The 20,658-nt window shown below is 34.7% G+C and overlaps 1 protein-coding gene across 2 annotated transcripts; it reads right to left on the bottom strand.

The window, feature by feature from the left end:
• Positions 1-1,529: 1,529 nt before the first annotated feature.
• castor1 (cytosolic arginine sensor for mTORC1 subunit 1) lies at positions 1,530-20,130 on the bottom strand. 2 transcript variants are annotated; one of them, XM_058777144.1, is made up of 9 exons: positions 19,790-20,130; positions 13,599-13,669; positions 10,869-11,062; positions 8,284-8,467; positions 7,440-7,563; positions 6,926-7,036; positions 6,743-6,825; positions 5,733-5,827; positions 1,530-4,058 (listed from the first exon to the last, which is right to left on the bottom strand). In XM_058777144.1, the coding sequence occupies exons 1-9, from the start codon at positions 19,900-19,902 to the stop codon at positions 3,990-3,992; spliced, it is 1,044 nt and encodes a 347-aa protein (XP_058633127.1). In that variant the 5' UTR covers positions 19,903-20,130; the 3' UTR covers positions 1,530-3,989. The 2 variants fall into 2 exon arrangements, with proteins under 2 accessions (XP_058633127.1, XP_058633129.1); XM_058777146.1 differs by having other exon boundaries at positions 8,332-8,467; positions 19,790-20,127.
• Between the last annotated feature and the right edge of the window lie 528 nt (positions 20,131-20,658).

The following is a 20,658-nucleotide window of genomic DNA, read 5'->3' as shown; positions in this document are numbered from 1 at the left end:
CCCAGACCATGAAGCTACCACCACCATGCTTGACTGTAGGCAAGACACAATTTTCTTGGTACTCCTCACCAGGGCATCGTCACACATGCTGGACACCATCTGAGCCTCATCAGATCAGCTTCATCTATCTTAGTCTCATTAGACCACAGGACATGGTTCCAGTAATTGATGCTCTTGGACAGGTTGTCTTCACCAAACTGTTTGTGGGCTTTCTTGTGAGCCAGCTTCAGAAGAGGCTTCCTTCTGGGATGACGACCATGCAAACTGACTTGCTGCAGTGTGCGGCGTATGGTCTGAGCACTGACAAGCTGACCTTTCACTTCTGCAACCTCTAAAGCAATGACCGCAGCACACATACATCTGTTTTTCGAAGCCAGCTTCTGCACCTGACACACAGCACGAGGACTTAACTTCTTTGATCGACCCTTGCGAGGCCTGTTCCGAGTGGAACCAGTCTTGGAAAACCTCTGTACGACCCTGGCCACTGTACTGTAACTCAGTTTTAGGTTGTTACTGATCTTCTTATAGCTTAGGCCATCTTTGTGGAGAGCAACTATTCTAATTCTCAAATCCTCAGAGAGTTCTTTGCCATGAGGTGCCATGTTGAACATCCAGTGGTCAGTATGAGAGAATTGTACTCAAAGCACCAAATTTTAACTGCTGTAATATAAGATACACAAATTTGTATAGTCCTGACAAGCAGACAAAAACATGAACGTGATGAATAGGACATGTGGCTTTGCATGGTTAAACGACGTATAGCTGTTATCACTTAGGGTGTACTCACTTTTGTTGCCAGCTTTTTTGACAATAATGGCTGTATGTTGAGTTATTTTCAGAGGACAGTAAATCTTTACTGCTATACAAGTTGCACATTGACTACTCTAAAATATATCTAAGCTTCTTTTCTATAGAATTGTCCCTTGAGAAGATATACTAAAATGGTTGCCGAAGTGTGAGGGGTGTACTCACTTTTGTGAGATACTGTATATGTGTGTACATAAAATATAGCTACTTAAATTAGTTTTTATTTACAAGTATTCATGCAGCAGGTATATTTTGTAGACAAATGCACGCAAATTTCTCTTACAAAAAACAAATGAATGGTTGGGAAAATAAAAATTTGCCCAGTACCTCACATATTTGTCTTACATTGTAATTATTATCATTTCATTATTCAAAATAGCAATAATAAAAATTAATGACTAACTTTTGCCTAGTACTATAAATAATGTTTTAAATATAGAGGTTTTAAAACAAGTAATTAAATAGTTTATTTAATCACTTTTTATGCATTAAAGTTATTTTAATTCTACGCTGAAAATATATTTTTTAAATACATTAAGGATAAAATCATCTTATCAAGGAGAGTTCAAACAAACTTTATTAATTCTATTAAAGTGTTACTAAACAGGCATATTAAAATTATGCTCTTCTCATAACTAATATTTTTTCAAGTGTTGTAACTGCATGCATGACCATTTAAACACATTTTAAAATAAAATAAACGGCAGAAAACAGTATTTATATAGTCGTTTATTGAACAAGTTTATTGAACAAGCAGCACAGTTACAAACTAGGTATGTAATTCCTTTGACACTGTATAAAATGTACCAAAAATTACTTTAGATAAATGCATCTAGTCTACAAAAAGCAAAAATAAATGCTCAGAATCATTACGGACTCATTTACAAACACGTTTTATGCACGCCAGTAACCTTGGTCTTTGTTGATATTGATAGAAATGAGAAAATAAACACATGAAAATAGCTCTTTAATGGCACTGGAATTGCATTAACAAAACATGTTTTTATTATACAATTTTGATACCATGATCTCAAAAAGCACTTTTATTCTTATGCTGCACTGGCGCCCTGAAATATAGATTGACTATATAAAGAAAAAAAAAAAAAAAAAAAAAGTTAACAACAACAAAAAAGTGTTAGCAAATGCACAAAGCCACACACAAAAAGTAACCCTAATTATTAATCTAATATTTTGATGCTAGTGTTTCCGTTTCAGCAGGTCTTCCAAAAGCATTGAGCTCATTTGTAACAAAGCTATATTTCTCTCTAAAAAGAGTTTCATTCATTTACCAGTTCTGATTTCTGGATCTATTAGTGATTGTGCCATCAAAATACAATCAATAAGTGCATTTCTCCTTGCGTGAATTTGATTCTCCATTAGCTCATTATAGACATATCTGGAAAAAGTCATTTTTGGGCTTTGATATAATCAAAAGTAGCTGAGGTTAAGTGAGCGATTGTTACAAAACAGTTTCTTTAATTTGACTACTACTTGTGTATTTGACTAATATTTGTGCTTGGTTCACTAGTAGTGAATTAATACAGGTCAAAAAACAGCAGCCTGTTCTGGCATTAAACAAGCATCAAGAGGGAAGTGTAAGGCCACACCGGAGCTGGACATGTTTTAGCGTTAGCAAAGGCAGAAATGTCACAAGAATCGTCAGACCTAACAGTGTCATTAGGCAAACAGTTGTGCAAGAGACATTTCCATAATCACACTGTTGATCAGTTGACAAAGTGACGCTAGAGCCTTACCTCACTGAACCTCATAATTCTTATCAATTTGTGGGCAAACTGCCAAATCAAAACATCCTGATAAACTTTCGAGTCACTCATGAATAAATAAGTACTTTAAAGTCGCATATATGCCCAAACATTCTAAAAAAAGTGATTTCTCTGAATCTCACAAAAAAAAACTAATTACCCACATTTCTTCTCAAATTCCTGTTACTGTTGTGTGTCCATTTTACTTTTGAGTACTTTTAAATGTAGGTGAGAATTATTCTTTCTTTTGACAAACACTGATATGGTACAATAGAATGTGTAGATACTTTCCTATAATGTGAAAAAATAACGTTCAAATAATTATGTAATTTTAAATTGAATTTCCTTTAAAGGAATGGTTCTCCCAAAAATGTACTCACCCTCAGGCCATCCAAGATGAAGATGGGTTCGTTTCATTATCACAACAGATTTGGAGAAATTTTACATTACATCACTTGCTCACCAATGGATCCTCTGCAGTGAATGGGTGCCGTCAGAATGAGAGCCCAAACAGCTGATAAAAACATCACAATAATCATGCATCAGCTGTTTGGGCGCTCATTCTGACGGCACCTATTCACTGCAGAGGATCCATTGGTGACATAATAACAGAAATCGGTTCTGATGAAGAAACAAACTCATCTACATCTTAGATAGCCTGAGGGTGAGGAAATTTTGAACAAATTTACATTACAACAAAATTTGGTTTTGGGGGTGAAATGTGAGCTGGATATGTTCTTGAGAGATTCACACAACTAGGTGTAAATGTGATTTGAAAAGATCATGCATAACAGTATGACTCTGGTACTTGCGAGATATGTTTGAAATGCTGATTCAAAATCAAAAGTGATCCAAATAATCACTGTCAGTAACTGCTTTTCTAAGTGCAAGGTTTCAAACGACACCAAAAGTTGCTACAACAATAAAATGTATTTTGCTTGACCTCAAACAGGGTTACTTAAGAAAAAAAAAAACCTGATTCTGACAATACTGGAAGACGTCTGTGTGCAATACTCAAAGTCATTTTTGCAGAACATACTGTGATATCATTACCCCTGAAATGAAGAAATAAACGTCCAAAACTGATAACGTCCTCTCCTCTTCTAATTCAATTGAGAAAAAAAGTGCTTCAAATAATCAAGCCGCAAAAATGTCCTTTCAAATCATCTAAATACTTTGATTCTCAGCAATGGCATATAATCAGCACTGCTGTTTCTGCAAAAACAAAACGGCATGGTTTTCTGAGTTTAGGCCTGTATTAAGCCTAAGCTCTCAAAGGCTGTGACTGAAGCACCTCTGGTTATGGTAAGACAGTCTTGTGGAGTAATACTGTGTGTTAGTGGCTCAAATAAGATCTACCATCCACCGTTAAGGACTTTTTCTACCCTTTCCAAGCTGATGATGCATTCAAACGCAGCCTCAACTGGACGTCTCCTTCCTCTGAGCTTGAAGCATCTCGGTCACGCTCGCTATGTCTTCTTCCGGCACCTGAGACAAAAAAATTAAAAATGAGATGACACAAAAACACAAGGATGATTACGTCCCATCCAAATATGCAATTTTTTCCCCGGGATGTCACATGCTGTCAGCTGTTCATTTGTCACAAATGAATAATATTATAAATATTTTATTAAGTTATTATTATTAGCATTAATATTATAACAAAAAAATTAAAAATAAATATTTACATAAAACAAATTAATAAGTCAACAAAATTATATAATAATAATAATTATTATTATTATTAATATAAAATATTTTTAAACAACAAATAATAAGCAGACACAATATCTAATATTTTTTAATAAGCATTTAATTTTGTTTGTTTTTATTTTAAAATTGTAATCCAGATTTCATAATCAAATTCCAAAAATTAAGTACTTGAAATTAGATTACATTACTTTTTAAAATGCTTATAATTCATTTACAATTACATGAATGCATATTATGCAAACATTATTTTGACCTAAAATGTTTTCTTGAAATCCCCCTGAGATTAAGTAAATATTTAAATACTTTAACACATTCACATATTCAGCTTCTCTAATGTCAGTTAATAATCACAATGACATGCAGTTAAGCAAATAAAATTTCTATTTCTTTTTGTAAGTTTTGCTTTTATTTTAAAATGTTTTTTTTATGTTAACAGGTTTATGATTTAATGAATTAGCTTTTCATCAACTACCCCCTGCAGTTTTTTGAACAAATCCCAGACTGACCTTTAATGAATAGAATACATTTTAGGATATAGGATTGAATACATTTTATGTCTCCTTCTATTTTTATATCAACATGGTACAAAATATTCCTATTCAAAACTATGTGGTAAATAAGTTAGGTCAAAAGTAATCTAAAAGCAATCAGAATACATTATCTAAAATGTGTAAACTAATAGATTAGTTTACCAACTACAATTTTTACATCAGTAATGGACTACAATTTGTAAGTAATCTACCCAGCACTGTGTATAGCCTATATAGGGCTGCACAACCTGGCCAAAAAATATTGTGCTTATTTTGTCTTATGTTGTGATAGCGACTTGAACTGCGATATACTACAAACCAACAAAAATATTTGACTTTCCTTGCACAACGTTGGGATTCACCAATCAGAAGCACATATTCAAGGTAGTCTTGTAAGACAGCTCATTTTAATATTAAATGATAGCGATGATCTAATGATGAGTAAGAACCATCCACTGACCAATAGGGAAACAAACAGTTTCTGCTAAAATACTTGACGGTTTCCAGGAAAAAAGGAACGAAATGTAGGAAGCAAGGACAACTAGATGATCTGATTTCACATGACATCATGGAAATAATCAGAGGCGGTGTTGCGAGATTCGTCCAATCAGATCATATTCTGGAATTCTTCTGTTTCCTGGTTGCTAGGTAACCATTTGCCTAACTATCCCTCCTGTTGCTCAGTGTCACACAAATATCACAAATGATTCAAATGTACTAAATATAAATGCAGTAGACGACCCACAGACTGAATGTCAGATCATTATCGCAAAATAAATGCACACAGGGAGATCAGGGACTTTTATTAACGTGAACCTGTGTATTCGTTGCATTTGATGTGGTTTTTGCAGTACATTATTAATGACCTGCTGACTATTACACAGAGCTAAGATGTTATGTGTGTGGCAAAATGACTTACCAGAGCATGATCAAAGCTGAAGGTGCTAATGTAATACGCTGATATATCACTATCTGCAAGAGGCTGAGAGATCTGAGCGACTATCCCACATTCATCTGAAAAAAAAAAAAAAAACAAGACAGAGAGTGAGAGAGAGAGAACGGCAAATACGTGGGAGAGATGTGACTTTCTAATTCAATCTGTTGTGTTTGTTCAATCATCTGTCACTCAGATGAACAGATTTCAATGTTGTATGGACTAGTGACTGGATCAGACAGAAAAACAGTGCATATGCATCCTAACATATGCAACAGAACCTCATAAGTGACTGATTTTGAATGCTATACACAGTCAGCAGCTATGTGACAGACCAAAAAATGCTCCAAAATGTACATGGGAGACTCACAATACATTTGAAGTAGGCCAGGAATTCCCCAAAACTTTTTTTTTGTCAGCCGAACCCCTCTGAAGTAAAATATTTACTTGATGTCTCACTGGGATCTCAAGTTAATATTTCAATAATTTAACAACACATTTGCATGTTCATGGTTCTCTAATGTTGGTTAATGGTCACACGATAAGCATGTAAACAAATAAAACATGTAATCTTTTTTAGTAAATGTTCTGATGTTTTCTTTGCAACTCTAAAATAACAACCCCCACCACCACAAATAATACCTTTTATTTAATATTAAAAATTACTTTAATTATTAGAATAAGAAACAAATTACATTAAAATGATATGAATATTTAAATACATTTGGGTTAAGTTTAGGGTTTGGTTTATATTTGTAATTGTGCATAATTTACTATTATTAACATGGTAAGTACATGTAATCCTGTAACCTTAAAAGATCAAATTTTTTATTGATACCTTGTAATGCTGAATGAATTAGAAGTATATTTATTATCTTTAATTCCTTTTTTCTTTCACTGAGCTCACTGCAATAGATTCTGGCATGGCTAAATACATAGATACATGCTGCATTCAAATGATCAAAAGATGGTATCTGATGGTGAATGAAGCTCACCGAAGCCGAGAGGCTGCCCTCCTATTCTCACCATCCTCCAGAGCTCACCAGAGGAGCTAGTGAAGAGAAGATCAGCGGGGAATCTGACACACACACAAACAGACAAACATATTTTCATATTTAAATCAGCAACTTGGAAAGCTTTGATATGATGGCCTGTCCGTTACTCTGTGAGGGTCTCACTGTCTCTGTGCTTCTGTGTCCATCACCAAAGAGACGTATCCTTCTATCAGAGAAAAGGAGAAGAACTTGATGCATTCCATGTCCTGATCAACACTGGCGCCCTCTTTAGGACTGCAGGAGAAAAACATGATAAATTAATTAACATAAACATACTATTTAGCCTATTTTTATAATTGAATATGCATAGGGAAGTAACTGCACATGCACACAAAAAAATAAAATCTTGTCATTGCAATTTATAAAAGACACTCTGAATTATAATTAGAAGTACCAGTTTAACCTCTTATTTCTTCCTACTGAGAAAACCAATTGTATTAAAAAAAGTGACAGTTCACCCCATCTTTCCCCTACAGTGTAATGTGTGATAAACTGTGATCTGGTTCAAGACACCTCTTAGCGGCAGTGAAATATTAAAACAGTATTGTTCAGCTAAGGGTGTTGCTGAAGAGGAAATACAAAACTAAAGCAGTGAAAACTGAGATGCAGACAGCATCACTGTATGCAGGTTTCATACCTGTTAGAGTAAAATAGAACGTCTATGAGGGTGGTGGCGATCGCTGGCAGTGTGTCCGGATCCAAGCTCATTACACAAAACTGATTCTCCGGAATCAGAACCGGATGAACTGTTGCATGTGGAACTGAACACACACACACACACACACACACACACACACACACACACACACAAACAAACACAAACAAAATAACAGTTTAAAATGGGGAAAAAAAATAATACTACTAAAACTCATTTTGTGCATGAGCTGGTATTGAATTTAATAATGTGTGTCGATGCAAAACACTGGAAAAATAATCAATTATAACACACTACAAAGTGTTAACACCATCAGATAGTGTATTCATAGTATAATGGACTATTCTTAAAAGCTCAATTTCACTATTTCACATATTTAAAAAAGCCATTACATTAATTCAAATGTTGTGGGTCATTTTCTTTTTTTTTTTTAAAGAATTAACACTTATTCAGCAAGGATACATTCGATTGATAAAAAAAAAAACTCTGTTTCAAATAAATGCTGTTCATCTACTTTCTATTCATTAAAGAATCCTGGGAAAAAAATAAAAAATATTTTTCAACATTGATAAAAATATAAAGAATAATAATAATAATAATAAATGTTTCGTGAGCAGCAAATCAGCATATTAGAATGATTTCTGAAGGATCATGTGACTGAGTAATGATGTTGAAAATTCAGATTTGATCACAGAAATAAATTACATTTTAAAATATATTCAAACAGAAAACGGTTACTTTCAATTGTAATAATATAATACAACATTGCTCTTTTATCTGTATTTTTATTAAATATATATGCAGCCTTGGAGAGATTCATACCGACCCCAAACATTTTTTGGTAGAGTATGCCTTTCTTTCACTGCTGTCTCACCCTCTCTGCTGTTTCGCTGAAGGCCGTTGCAGGCGTCCTGACTGTGGACAGGCACGGACTCTCCTCCCTCCTCTCTGAAAATATTGAACTCCTCCACTAGAGTCTCCACCACCACCGACAGGTCCTTCTCTCGCACCTACCACACAAACATCCCATTCAGTATGTTAATAACATACATTTTTATACAAATCACCTAATGGCACTCCCTGAGGTGGTCATGTTTCTTCTGTACTTTTATATTGTTAATGCATTTTTGAGTTTTGTTAGCAGCACTTGTTACCAAACAACAACCCCACAAATGCAATACATTAATCAAACAGTTATGAATGTTTTTGTTGTTGTTGTTGTTGTTGTAGCACCCTCTGTGGGTGACTATTTGGTGTGCGCCTTTAGCTGTGTAGATTCCTTGCACAATTTTTATTTTAATTTTTTTAAAGTTCGGACTTTGCATTCAAGAAATATTAGTCAATTAGTCAGTATTAGGCCACAGTTTCATTGCACAGTTCAGCTGGTTTAATTTTAAGTTATTTAATCAGATATTTTTACAAACAAAACTTCATGCAAATTGGACAAGCAGCCTAGAAAGACTTTAAGAAAAGTTAGTTTTGACGAAATAAAAGTAAGTTTTTAAACAAGGATAAAAAATAGATTCTGTCCCACACAGAAAATTAGCTTAATTAAATTAGTAAATTAGCTTATTACAAAAGAGTCGCTACCCTTGAAAATATAATGCACACAGGCCAATCAACATTACACAACTTCCATTACACATCTACCAACTTATTAAAACAAAAAGGGTCATAAAAATGTAAAACATTGACAACAGGCAAGTGTGTTTGATGTTAGCGCATGTTCATGCTGCTGTTTCCTTAATACTTTATTTATTAACATTGTTCTGTGTTTCTAGCTTTAGCCATATGTCCGCCAGCTCCACATCTGTTTCTTGCTTTCTTTGCTTAGTTAAACTAACACAACACAAAGCTATTTTTAACAAAACAGTGTTGTCTGAGGGCCCGAAGACCACGGGCATCCAACAAAGGTCTTCGGCCTCGTCCCTTACGTACAGAGATTTCTGCAGTTTCTCTGAATCTTTTGATGATGTGATGCACTGTAGATGATGAGATTTGCAAAGCCTTTGCAATTTGACATTGAGGAACATTGTTTTTAAAGTATTACACAATCTTTTTACGCACTCTTTCAAAGATTGGAGAGCCTCTGCCCATCTTTACTTCTGAGAGACTCTTCCCTTTTACAGCGAATCATGTTACAGACCTGATGTCAATTAACTTAATTAGTTGCTAGATGTTCTCCCAGCTGAAGCTTTTCAAAATTTCTTGCTTTTTCAGCCCTCTGTTGCCCCCGTGCCAACTTTTTTGAGACCTGTAGCAGGCATCAAATTTAAAATGAGCTCATTTAGTGGATAAAAGAGTAAAATTTCTCAGTTTAAACATTTGTTACACCCTCTATGTTCTATTGTGAATAAAATATTGGCTCGTGTGATTTGAAAGTCTTAGTTTTCATTTTATTCAAATTTAAATAAATGTCTCAACACTTCCAAAATTCAGGTTGTAATTACATAAAATATTATGGTGATTCATTTGATTCAAGTATCACTGATATACTATCAAACTTTTAATTTAGATTTTTAATATCTTCTGTTTTCATTTAAAATTTTAGTTAAAGTTTAATAATTTTTTTGTTACATGATTATTTTATAGTTTTTTTGTATTATATTGCAGCAGCTAACATTTATTTTAAGTCTTGGCATTTTTTTTTGTTTGTTTTATTTATCTATAGCAACCCTAATTCACTAACAGTGCAACAGTGTTAAAGTAGCCCAATTCTGCGGGAAAACCACGGACTCGCTAACACTGTCAGCATTCACCGCAGTTTACACACATCCAAGTATTTCTAAAAATATTGCCGAAGAAATGTAGCTTAAAGTGCCCCTATTATGGATTCTTAAAAATTACCTTTAATACATCCTGCAAAGTTTTAAATCTGAAAGTGCACCGTGTATAAAGTTATTGTCTCTCAAAAGAAAGAGTCGACTCTGAATCATTGAAACGAGTCGTTTTTAAAACGAATCCCAAGCCGTTTCATGTTCACTCGCAGAGCTGGGAAATTTGATTTTCGCGTTGGTCTGAATGAAAATGCAAATTCATTCTTTGCCACTAGGTGCCACTTTTGGAGCATTAAAAAAAGCTGTTTCCCCGGTAACGGCTGTACACAAAGCAGCACTGAGCTCACAAACACCGCTTTAAATGAAATCGACCAATCACCGCAGATTAGCGTCATGCAAAGGAGGGGTTTGGAACAATGAATCGTTGAACGAATCGTTTGGGAGTCTGGGGAATAAGGTAAAAATAAATGCATATTATAAGAAAATGAAAGTGTTTTTTGACCTTGCATGCATGTCAACCTGTTGTTGGGGACTCCTGAAACCAAAATATGAACCTTTCATAACCCATAATAGGGGCACTTTAAAATAGGTGTGTGTGTGTCAGTGATCACAGAAACACAGCAGACTTGTTTACCAGAATAAAGTCGGTTTGATAGGTGGAGAGCATGAAGACGGACACATGCTGCTCAGCCAATGGAGCGATAACGGATTTGGCGATCTTGGTGACACCCACGGCTTGTGAGCTGCTGGAGGCGTTGCCATTGGAGACAACATTGAGTGGGAGCCAAGTGGAGCCCTCCACCTGTAAGTGTTCAGACGGCTGGAGCTCTGGAGGAAGAGAACGTGATCAAGAGGACATACAGCAGACTGTGTCAATATATAAATATACCAGTTTTAAACTGGTGTCCATTTACCTAACATTTTACAAAATATTTGTAGGAAAAAAACATTTTTAGTAGAGAACGTCAACTGAGAAACTCATTCTGCACGGTTTGTGCTATAGACTTGAACTGCTTGTTGAGGAGAGGTGCGCTATTACTTTAAAAGTGATCAAACTTGCGGAAAAAAAACATTTATTCAGAAAGGATGTATTCATTTTATCAAAACTGACAGTAGAGACATTTACAGTGTTTCCAAAAAAAGTCTATTTTAAATAAATGCTGTTCTTTCAAACTTTCAAATTACTAAAAGGATCCTGAAAAAAAAAAAAAAAAAAGGTATTGCAGTTTCCACAAAAATATTAAGCAGCACAACAGTTTTCAACATTGACAATAAGAAATGTTTTTTAAAGCAGCATATAGAATGATACCTAAAGGATCATGTGACCCTAGTAATGATGCTGAAAATTTTTAAATACATTAAAATAGAAAACAGTTATTTATAATTGTAATAATATTTTACAATATTTTTGACCAACAATGCAGTCAAGACACTTTTTTCAAAAAGATAAAAAAAAAAAAAAAAACTTTTGAACTGTTTTGCACAAGTCATTTTCTTCAGATAATGCAAAAATATAGCTGCATTAAGCTGCAACAAAACACCAATTAGACTTATATACTTAACCATAGAGCAAAACAGGAAGTTGTTTTTAAAAGCTGATTCTTTTAACAAGTCTGGAGTCTATAATTATTCATAGAATTACAGCAGGAAGTTTCAAATGTCTTTGTAGGCAGGCTTGCCACTTTGAGAGTATAAGAGTTTAGAAGTTAACAGGGTCATTCTATAACCCATTAACCCCTAGCTGAACTCAGCACAAAACTAGCAGTTAAAAAACTCAAATCATACGTTTTGGACATGTACACCTCTTAAAATGAGACAAAACATCTTGTTTTCATATCACAACACCTGCAAACGCACACTGTATCCAAAACGTTGTTTCTACAGTTGTTTTTACCTTCCTGTGGATTATGAGAAGAGGAAAGCGGTTTTTGCTCTAGAGTCGCAGGGATTTGACAGCATAGAGGAAACAGCTGTTTGGGTCAGAGGCAGACGACAGGGCTACGGAGAGCCTCTACAATAACAGCCGTGAACTCATGTACCGTCCCACCTGTCCTCTGATCAATGCTCTGCAGTCAATACACCTCGCTTGACATTTCCCACTCTAATGATTTTGTGGATTAGTATTTTTAGGGCTCAACAAGGATTTTTTTTTTTTTCTGTGGGTCTGTTCTGGCAAGTAGGTCAGATTTGTATCAGTATTTGCCTTGCCAATAATTTCACTAAAATATGCTAAAAATAAAAATATGAGTCAGTATGAAATATATAAAATTGACAAAGAAATGATCAGTCTATAATTTTAATGGTAGAACTTGAACATTGAGAGACAGAACAACAACAAAAAAATCCAGAAAAATGCATTTTTAAAAAAAGTTATAAATTGATTTGCATTTTAATGAGTCAAATAATAGATTTCTGGCTCTCATGTGTCTTTAATACAGGTAAGGAGCTGAGATTAGGAGCACTTTCTTAAAAGGAGTACTCCTAATCTCAGTTTGTACCAGAACTATACGGGAGGATCTTGTCAATGATCTCAAGGCAGCTGGGACCATAGTCACCAAGAAAACAATTGGTAACACACTACGCCCCTCACTGTTCAAATAAACCTACCATTAAAATCATAGACTGATCATTTCTTTGTCAGTGGGCAAATAATTTTTTCCCCTACTGTATTCTGCACTGCACATATATATAAATAAAATATTAATTTTTATAATTCAATTTAAAAAAAAGTATATTTTTTTTTGGATCAACAATTGGGTATTTTTAAATCAAATAAATGCAGCCTTGGTGAGCACGAGACAAAAATAAAAATAAAAATAAAAATACTGACTCCAAACTTTAGAATAATGTTATATTATATGTAAACATATTTTTATACAGAGCTGAAAGAAATATTTATAATTTGTATTAAATGTTTTCTATAAATAATGAAATGATCAATTATTTGGTTTAAAAGAATTTAGGCTTACTTAAAGACAAAAACTGTTTTATTAACATATATAAAATACGGGGCAAAAAATGTTTTATTGCTTGAAATACATACAGCAGAAATTTGAAAAATAAAACTTTTTATGCGCCTTAAGTCTTGATCAAATGTCACAAATTTCCATATTTCAGTGCAGTTTCAAGTAATAAATTGATCAAATCAAGAGTAATTTACATTTTTGGCATTACATTTAACCAGTCATGCAATTATGCAATAAGAATGTTAACCTAGGTTTTGGGAATGTACAATGTGAAACATAACTATAAATAAAATTATATAGGCTAATTCCCAGTATATTCCATGAAAATGTGTGTCATTATCAAATGAACAGAGAAGAGCCTCAGGACAGCAGTTCATGTGTGTGAGTGTGTGTTTTACCTTTAAATCCTTCCTCATCGAGGACAACCGTGTAATTTTCTGGAGTCTCTGTGAGACTGAAAAATTTGCATCTGTGAGAGAAAGAGAAAAGGCACAGGAGAGAGGAAAAATAAACAGAGGGGGAAAGAAAGAAACAAAACCAAACAGACATATCAGACATTACATAATGGACAAAAACAATGGCAGATTGTTGTAAAGAGTGTTCCAGCAGTGAGGCGTGGGATGGAGAGAGAAACCACAAACCCCTCTGCAGAAAAAGTGAATGTCATTTTCTCTTTCACTTGAACTTGGAGCCAACATCTGAAATCCATTCATATGATTCTGCATTCCGGTTTGTTGTGATTGATAAATTTGAGGTGCTCGATGTGCATGTTAAAAAGGGAAAAGTTTGTGTGAATTGGTTTCTTTACAACAGGGTTTGACCCAAATTCTTTAGGAGCCGGTCCAGGAACCCAGAACAACACGCTCCACTTCATTCAGTCTGATCTATTGTCTGAGAGACACAGAGCTGAGAAGCAGCAGCAAATGAGAATCATGGGAAAAGAACTGTTGAGCAGTTTGTGCAAATGAAGTCCAGACTAGCTTACTTAATTTCATCTACCAGAATCAAAACAATTAAAACAAAGATGAAACAGTAATATTGATTAGTTATGTATCATGGACCACGCAGTCTAACTACATTAATTTATAGGTTAATAATAAAAATACACTACTGTTCAAAAGTTTGGGGTTGGTGAGATTTTCGATGTTTTTGAATGAAGTCTTTTCTGCTCACCAAGGCTGCATTTATTTGATCAAAAAAATAAATAAATACACAGTAAAATATTATTATATTTAAATATTTTGAAAATGTTAATTATTTCTGTGATGAAAAGCTGAATTTTCATCATCATTATTTGAGTCTTCAGAAATCATTTTAATACGCTGTTTTGCTTAATATTTTTACTAAAAATGTATTCATTGATTAATAGAAAAGTTCAAAAGAACAGCATTTATTTGAAATAGAAATATTTTGTAACATTGCAAATGTTTTTACTGTCATTTTTGATCAGTTTAATGCATCCTTGCTGAATAAAAGTATTATTTTCTTTCCATAAATAAATAAATAAATCTTACTGACCCAGTCAAAAACATAGTAACGCAACAGCAGAAGGATTTTTACTTGGTAAACAAAACATCCAATAGTTAGGCTAATGATAATTATTATTATTGCCAAATTTTATCGTATTACTGCTATCGTGTTTTCCAAAACAGTGATGACTTTTTTTCCTCTAGGACAACTAAAGGAGAAATTGATATGTTTGCTCAACAATTTAAAGAATAACAAGGAAGGAGGAAGGATTTGTGCTAGATGGCAGTCTTTTGATTGTGTGAAAAAAAATTGTTTTTGGAACTTAAGTGTAAAACAGTTCAACTTCGGTAACACTTTACAATAAGGTGTCATTTGTTAACATTAGTTAATGTATTAATTAACATGACCAAACAATGAACAATGCATTTATTACTCTATTTATTCATCTTTGTTAATGAAAATACAGTTGTTCATTGTTTATTCATATTAGTTCCCAGTGCATTAACTAACGTTAACAAACACAACTTGTGATTTTAATAATGCATTAGTAAATGCTGAAATTAACATTAAGATTAATAAATGCTGTAGAGCTATTGTTCATTATTAGTTCATGTTTACTAATGTTGTTAACTAATGTGCCTTATTGTAAAGTGTTACCTCAACTTCTTATTAGGGCTGTCAAATCGATTAATCGTAATTAAAATCACATCCAACATAAAAGTGCGTGTCTATAATGTGTGTGTGTGTATATATATATCACACACACACAAACGTAAATAATTTTTATGTCGCAATTAATCGATCTGACAGCCCTATTTCTTATACAATGCAACTTGACAAAGATTTTAGTAAAATTTTACACTACAAATGATGTATTCACGCATCAAATCCTTTGTGCAACACCCTTGTTAAAAAGGCAAAATTGGTCCGAGCCATTGCATTTTGGTTTTTATTCGTCTATTTGTTTTGCAATAGAAAGCACTAAAAACTCAATCAGGCATTGACTTCAGTACTTATCTTTGTAGTGCTCCACTAACAACGAGCACTTTCCAACTTCCACTTGACTACTGCACTTGAGGGAGACTCAGCACAGTGCAGCAGCCGTTATCTGAAGGAAGAGCTGTGATACTGAACTGGCACTTTGGCAGCCAGCCACAGGTCTTCATACTCACAGCTGATTCCTGTGCTGTCTGCAACTCAGCGCAATACAATCCACACCCCAGCGGCTGGACACATCAATCCAAGGGCCGACCAGAAGGGAAATAATACATCCCCACCCTCAGGGCTGACTCGGCACAGCAGCATTGTGTCAGCTAGTCTCACACTTCCTAACAACATCTAGAGCTCCCAGGGTTCAACTTCCTGTAAGCGCTCCAAAGTCTTCTGGAAAACTGAGAAATACAGGAGTGGTGTTAAACCAACATCCTCCAGAATGGTGAGAAAAGGGAGAGAACTAGGTTTACTATTAGGGCTGCAACAACGAATCGATTAAATCGATAAAAATCGATTACTAAAAGCGTTGGCAACGAATTTCATAATCGATTCGTTGTGTCGCGCGACGCGGAGACGTTTGATTATTAAAAAAAAAAAAAACTTTAGTTGAGCGCGGAGCGGAGTGAACACACTCGGTCTCTCTCGCGCACGGATGGTAGCAGAGTTTGGCGCCTCATAAAAAAAAAAAAAAGTAAAAAAAAAAAAAACGAGCGGAGGTAGAGGAAAGATACATGGCGGAGGCAGAGAAATCCGTGCGACCCAAGTCATCCAAGGTGTGGGAGCAGGGGCGGCGTTTGCGTATGGCAGAGTATGCAGTTGCCATACCCTAGCCCAGTCAGGTGCTGTGAAAAATTATCCAAACTTGAGTCGCTTATAATTCGTTTTTATTATTTTAAATCAGAGAGTTTTAAAAATAGTAAACCAATGATAAGCATTAAAATAACTTGTCAGTAAAACTTCGTAACGCCATTGGATCATCGAGCTCTCAGCGAGACCTCGTAACTTCACCCGCCTCCGTTCAGATTGACGCGCGCGCACAGCCTGGAGAAGATGAGATCTCTGCTTTTTCGCAATGCAAGGGTGAATAAATAATTGGTGTTTGAATAGTACAGCGTTTTCTTTACTCAAACACTATGTCAGTAAAGGATAATGTTTTTGTGTGTTTGAAGAGTGGAGAAGAATTAGTTATTTGCTGTATATATACGTTTTAAATATCCTGTGCATTATGTGCATAAGCGCTTAATTTGAGATTTTGGCCAAGTGTATTAAACAACAAGAAAAAACTAAGCGCCCATATAGCTACAATCAAAGTTATATAACCTGTAAAAGTTGATGAAAGCATAATGCACTTGCTGCTTCAGATAACAGTTACAGCCGTTCTAACGACAGACAAAACACTCCATCTCCGTCATTCTCTGGTCAAAAACATTATTAACTCCATTTGAGCTTGATTTTCATATAATGTTAAGTGCAAGTGTCTGATACAATACCAACGCTAACGACGCAGTGTTGTTAAATTATTTAATTTTTGCACCCCAAAAGTCTATATATTTGGCAGATGTAAAGCATACATGTGTATGTTTTTTGTGTTAGTCCATTTTTATTTTATTTTATTATTATTATTATAACAGCTCAGGGATGTTCAAGGAGCAACATGTTGGTGCACTTTCTAAAGATTTTAGTTCTGTTTTTGAATAAAGGGTTGGAAATGAATGCTTTTCTTTTTTCTTTAAATCCGATTCATCGATTAATCGAAAAAATAATCGACAGATTAATCGATTATTAAAATAATCGTTAGTTGCAGCCCTATTTACTATATTAGTGCACTCTATTCCAAATCAGAAAATAGATTTCTGTGAGGAAAAAATTAGGTGAGAAGGTCTTCTGTGAGAAGAAAATTTAAGTCATTATTTACTAATAAATCTTTAGTAGTGTCCTAGGCACGTTCATTACACGCACAGGAGAATACACACACACACACACACACGTTTGTTTCTGTGAATTGTGGGGACTTTCCATAGACTTCTATTACTTTTATACTGACCAAACACTATTTTTTATCCCCTAATCCAACCCTAAACCTACCCTTTAAAAGAAAACCTGTTTGCACTGTTACACTTTCAGATAAACATCGCTTACTATTTTGAATAATTTCTTCCCCCCGCAGGCCGGTCCCTACAATGTCACATTAGCTGCAGCTGCACAAGTGCAATTGATAATCATAATAACAATAACAATTATTATAATTATAAACTACTGTTGCTTAAGGTGACTAAAAAAACAAGAAATATCACTATTATAATATTTCACTGTAAAAAACCCTGAATATAAGACATAATATTATTTTACAACTGTAAATTTACAATAATAATTACGTTCATCTTAATTTTCAAATGTTGGAACAATATAAGGGTGAGTAAATTAAGACAGAATTATATGTCTGGTTGAACTATCCTCTAATTTTTGTATTTTAAGATTAAAAAAAAAAAAAAAAAAAAAAAAAAAAAGGATTTGGAAGTGATATGCTCAACTCCGGAACATTATGAGTCTGTAGCATTCAAGGTTCTGGAGAGTTCAACAAGATATGCCTGAACGAACCAGAAAAGGCATATTGAATACACAAACACCAATCTTTTTCTAAGCTCTGTGGAAATCCAGTCCGGAAAGGCCTGTTACTATCCCCTCGTCCTCGCAGACGTGACAAAAAAAAAAAAAAAAAAAAAAAAAACACTTATTCAACGGCATTAGGCAGATCAAAAAATGAACTGAAGCCACATGATGCCACACAAAATACTTTCATCAGCGACATTTTACAACCTAGATTTTATTGCACATATCTGAGTTTATGTAACACCATTAGACGGAAGAAATAAGAGAGAGACACAAAGGAACAGAAGCTGCACAAAAAACAACAGGTAGCCTAATGCACTAAGGGTCTTTTTTATCTGTATTACTGTGAACAATTCAACTGTAAATGTTATTCCAAAAACAAAAATTAAAATGCAATCTTCAAGATGTCTCTTTGGCCATGTGGGCTACGCAGTAGAAGGGACAAACCACACTTTAAAAATGTCTGAATGTCAAACCAACAGACATCTGCAAAGCAATGATACTAGATCTTTTCTTAGAACGACACAACTAGATATTTTCAATGAATATTTGCACAACTCGTCCTAAAGTTTTGCTTAGAGAATGTATGAAGTAATTTGTCCTTGACTAGTATGGACATGTCCCACTAACTTTTGGTTTTAATCTTTTGTTTTTATATTAATAATAACCCTAACTTTTATTCAAGTGTTAAAATACAGAGTATAAGTGAACACATTACCAGTATTTATCTGGCAAAAAACAAGGAGGGATCTCAGTTAGGGTGATGGCATTAAACAAAACATCGGCTACTAACAAGTCAACAACCAATGGGTTTTTTAATGACCAGTTATATCTGATTATGATATAATGCCAACATAGAATTTAATGTGAGCAAATGGGACACACAGAAAATTACTTCAATACCTATATTTACCAAAAACGCAACTTGCTGATATTTAGTTTTTATTTAATGAAAAGCAATCCATACATTCTTTTTGGGGCCACTGTATATGCAATGAAAAAAGTGCAACTTTGTCATTTTAGTGTTTTTATAGTTTTTTCATTTGACTTATTAACGTATAGTCAGTGCATGCCAACTCTGTGCTACTTTCACATGCAAAGATTGAAGTTAGCACGAAACTTAATGTATGGGATGTATGTCAAAACCTGCGTGTCCAAAAATGTTGTCTAGCCAGGTAGATAGCTGATAAGGTTTTAACATACGGCCATTATTTCAAATCATAGCTGAACCCAAAAAATGACTCACTTTATGAAAAACAGCCTGCTTTTATTGCAGTTTCAAATGTAATTTGAAGAATAAGTTAAAGGCCCCAAGTGCACGTGCATGATCTGACATTCTTTGGTCATTTATCATTTCTGCAAACTAACCAAAACAGGGTGAGGCTCTTTCTTTGCAGTTGAATACACTGTAAACAAGCACGCTATGAACTTGAACTGGTGTCTTAATAAGAGTCATTGCACCATCAAACGCGTAAAAACATGTTTGTAAACTCATACAGGCGTTGACTGCCCTTACCTCGTCCTGTTTCTGAGAAATATCAGCTTGATTAGGGGGTGTGTGTACTGCTGAAGTCCCGTTTTGCTTATTGATGTGACCCGTAATTTATGGTCCAAGATGTGCAGGTCCATCGTTTACTAGTCCTCCAGGAAGACGGCGTGAAAATGTGTTGGATGCAGTGCAGGTGGGCGCGTTAAATAACGCAACGCGAGAACCGCTTATGTGATGTTACATACCCCTGTGCTACCAAAACGCTTCATCCTCGTACATCGTGCACGCTGCTGGGTGAGATCCGATGTAATTCGATTCGAGAACTAATTGGAAAGTGCATCTAAAATGCTGTCTGCAATGGAACTTACAGTTGGCTTCCTCCAGGGGGCGTTTGGAGCCGCTCAATTACTTTGAATTCGCATGTTATCTGTCTTGTTTAAGATTTATGTAGATTAAAAATAGTTTTTAATCTATTATGTTCAAGAATTAACATAATTATATATATATTTAAAGACATGTTCTATCGTAAAATATGAACAAAATTCATATTAAGTCATCACAAGTGATCGTGGTAAGGCGAATCTGATCAGCGCTGAGTAAAGTAACAGACATCACGCGACAACGCCGCTTATAGTTGGCTTCAGCAGACATTAAAGGCAGTAATTTACACCAGAAAATGGCACAGAGAAACTGACAAAAACATTGATTGTAATTCGGAGAATATTATTTAAATCAATCGAATCTGAAGCCCCACCCACTTTGGAATCCATCGTTCCAAGCTTACTGCCATTCTACCAGTTCATTGTATTCTACTTGTATGGTTCGAACAGCAGACGGCCCAGTTGTGACACACGCCCCCTTGCTCTTAAAGGGACAGAAGCATCTACGATGAGTCA

The sequence above is a fragment of the Onychostoma macrolepis genome, chromosome 05, assembly GCF_012432095.1.
Source record: "Onychostoma macrolepis isolate SWU-2019 chromosome 05, ASM1243209v1, whole genome shotgun sequence".
In the NCBI taxonomy this organism is placed as follows: domain Eukaryota; kingdom Metazoa; phylum Chordata; class Actinopteri; order Cypriniformes; family Cyprinidae; genus Onychostoma; species Onychostoma macrolepis.
This window is presented reverse-complemented; position numbering and strand designations above follow the sequence as displayed.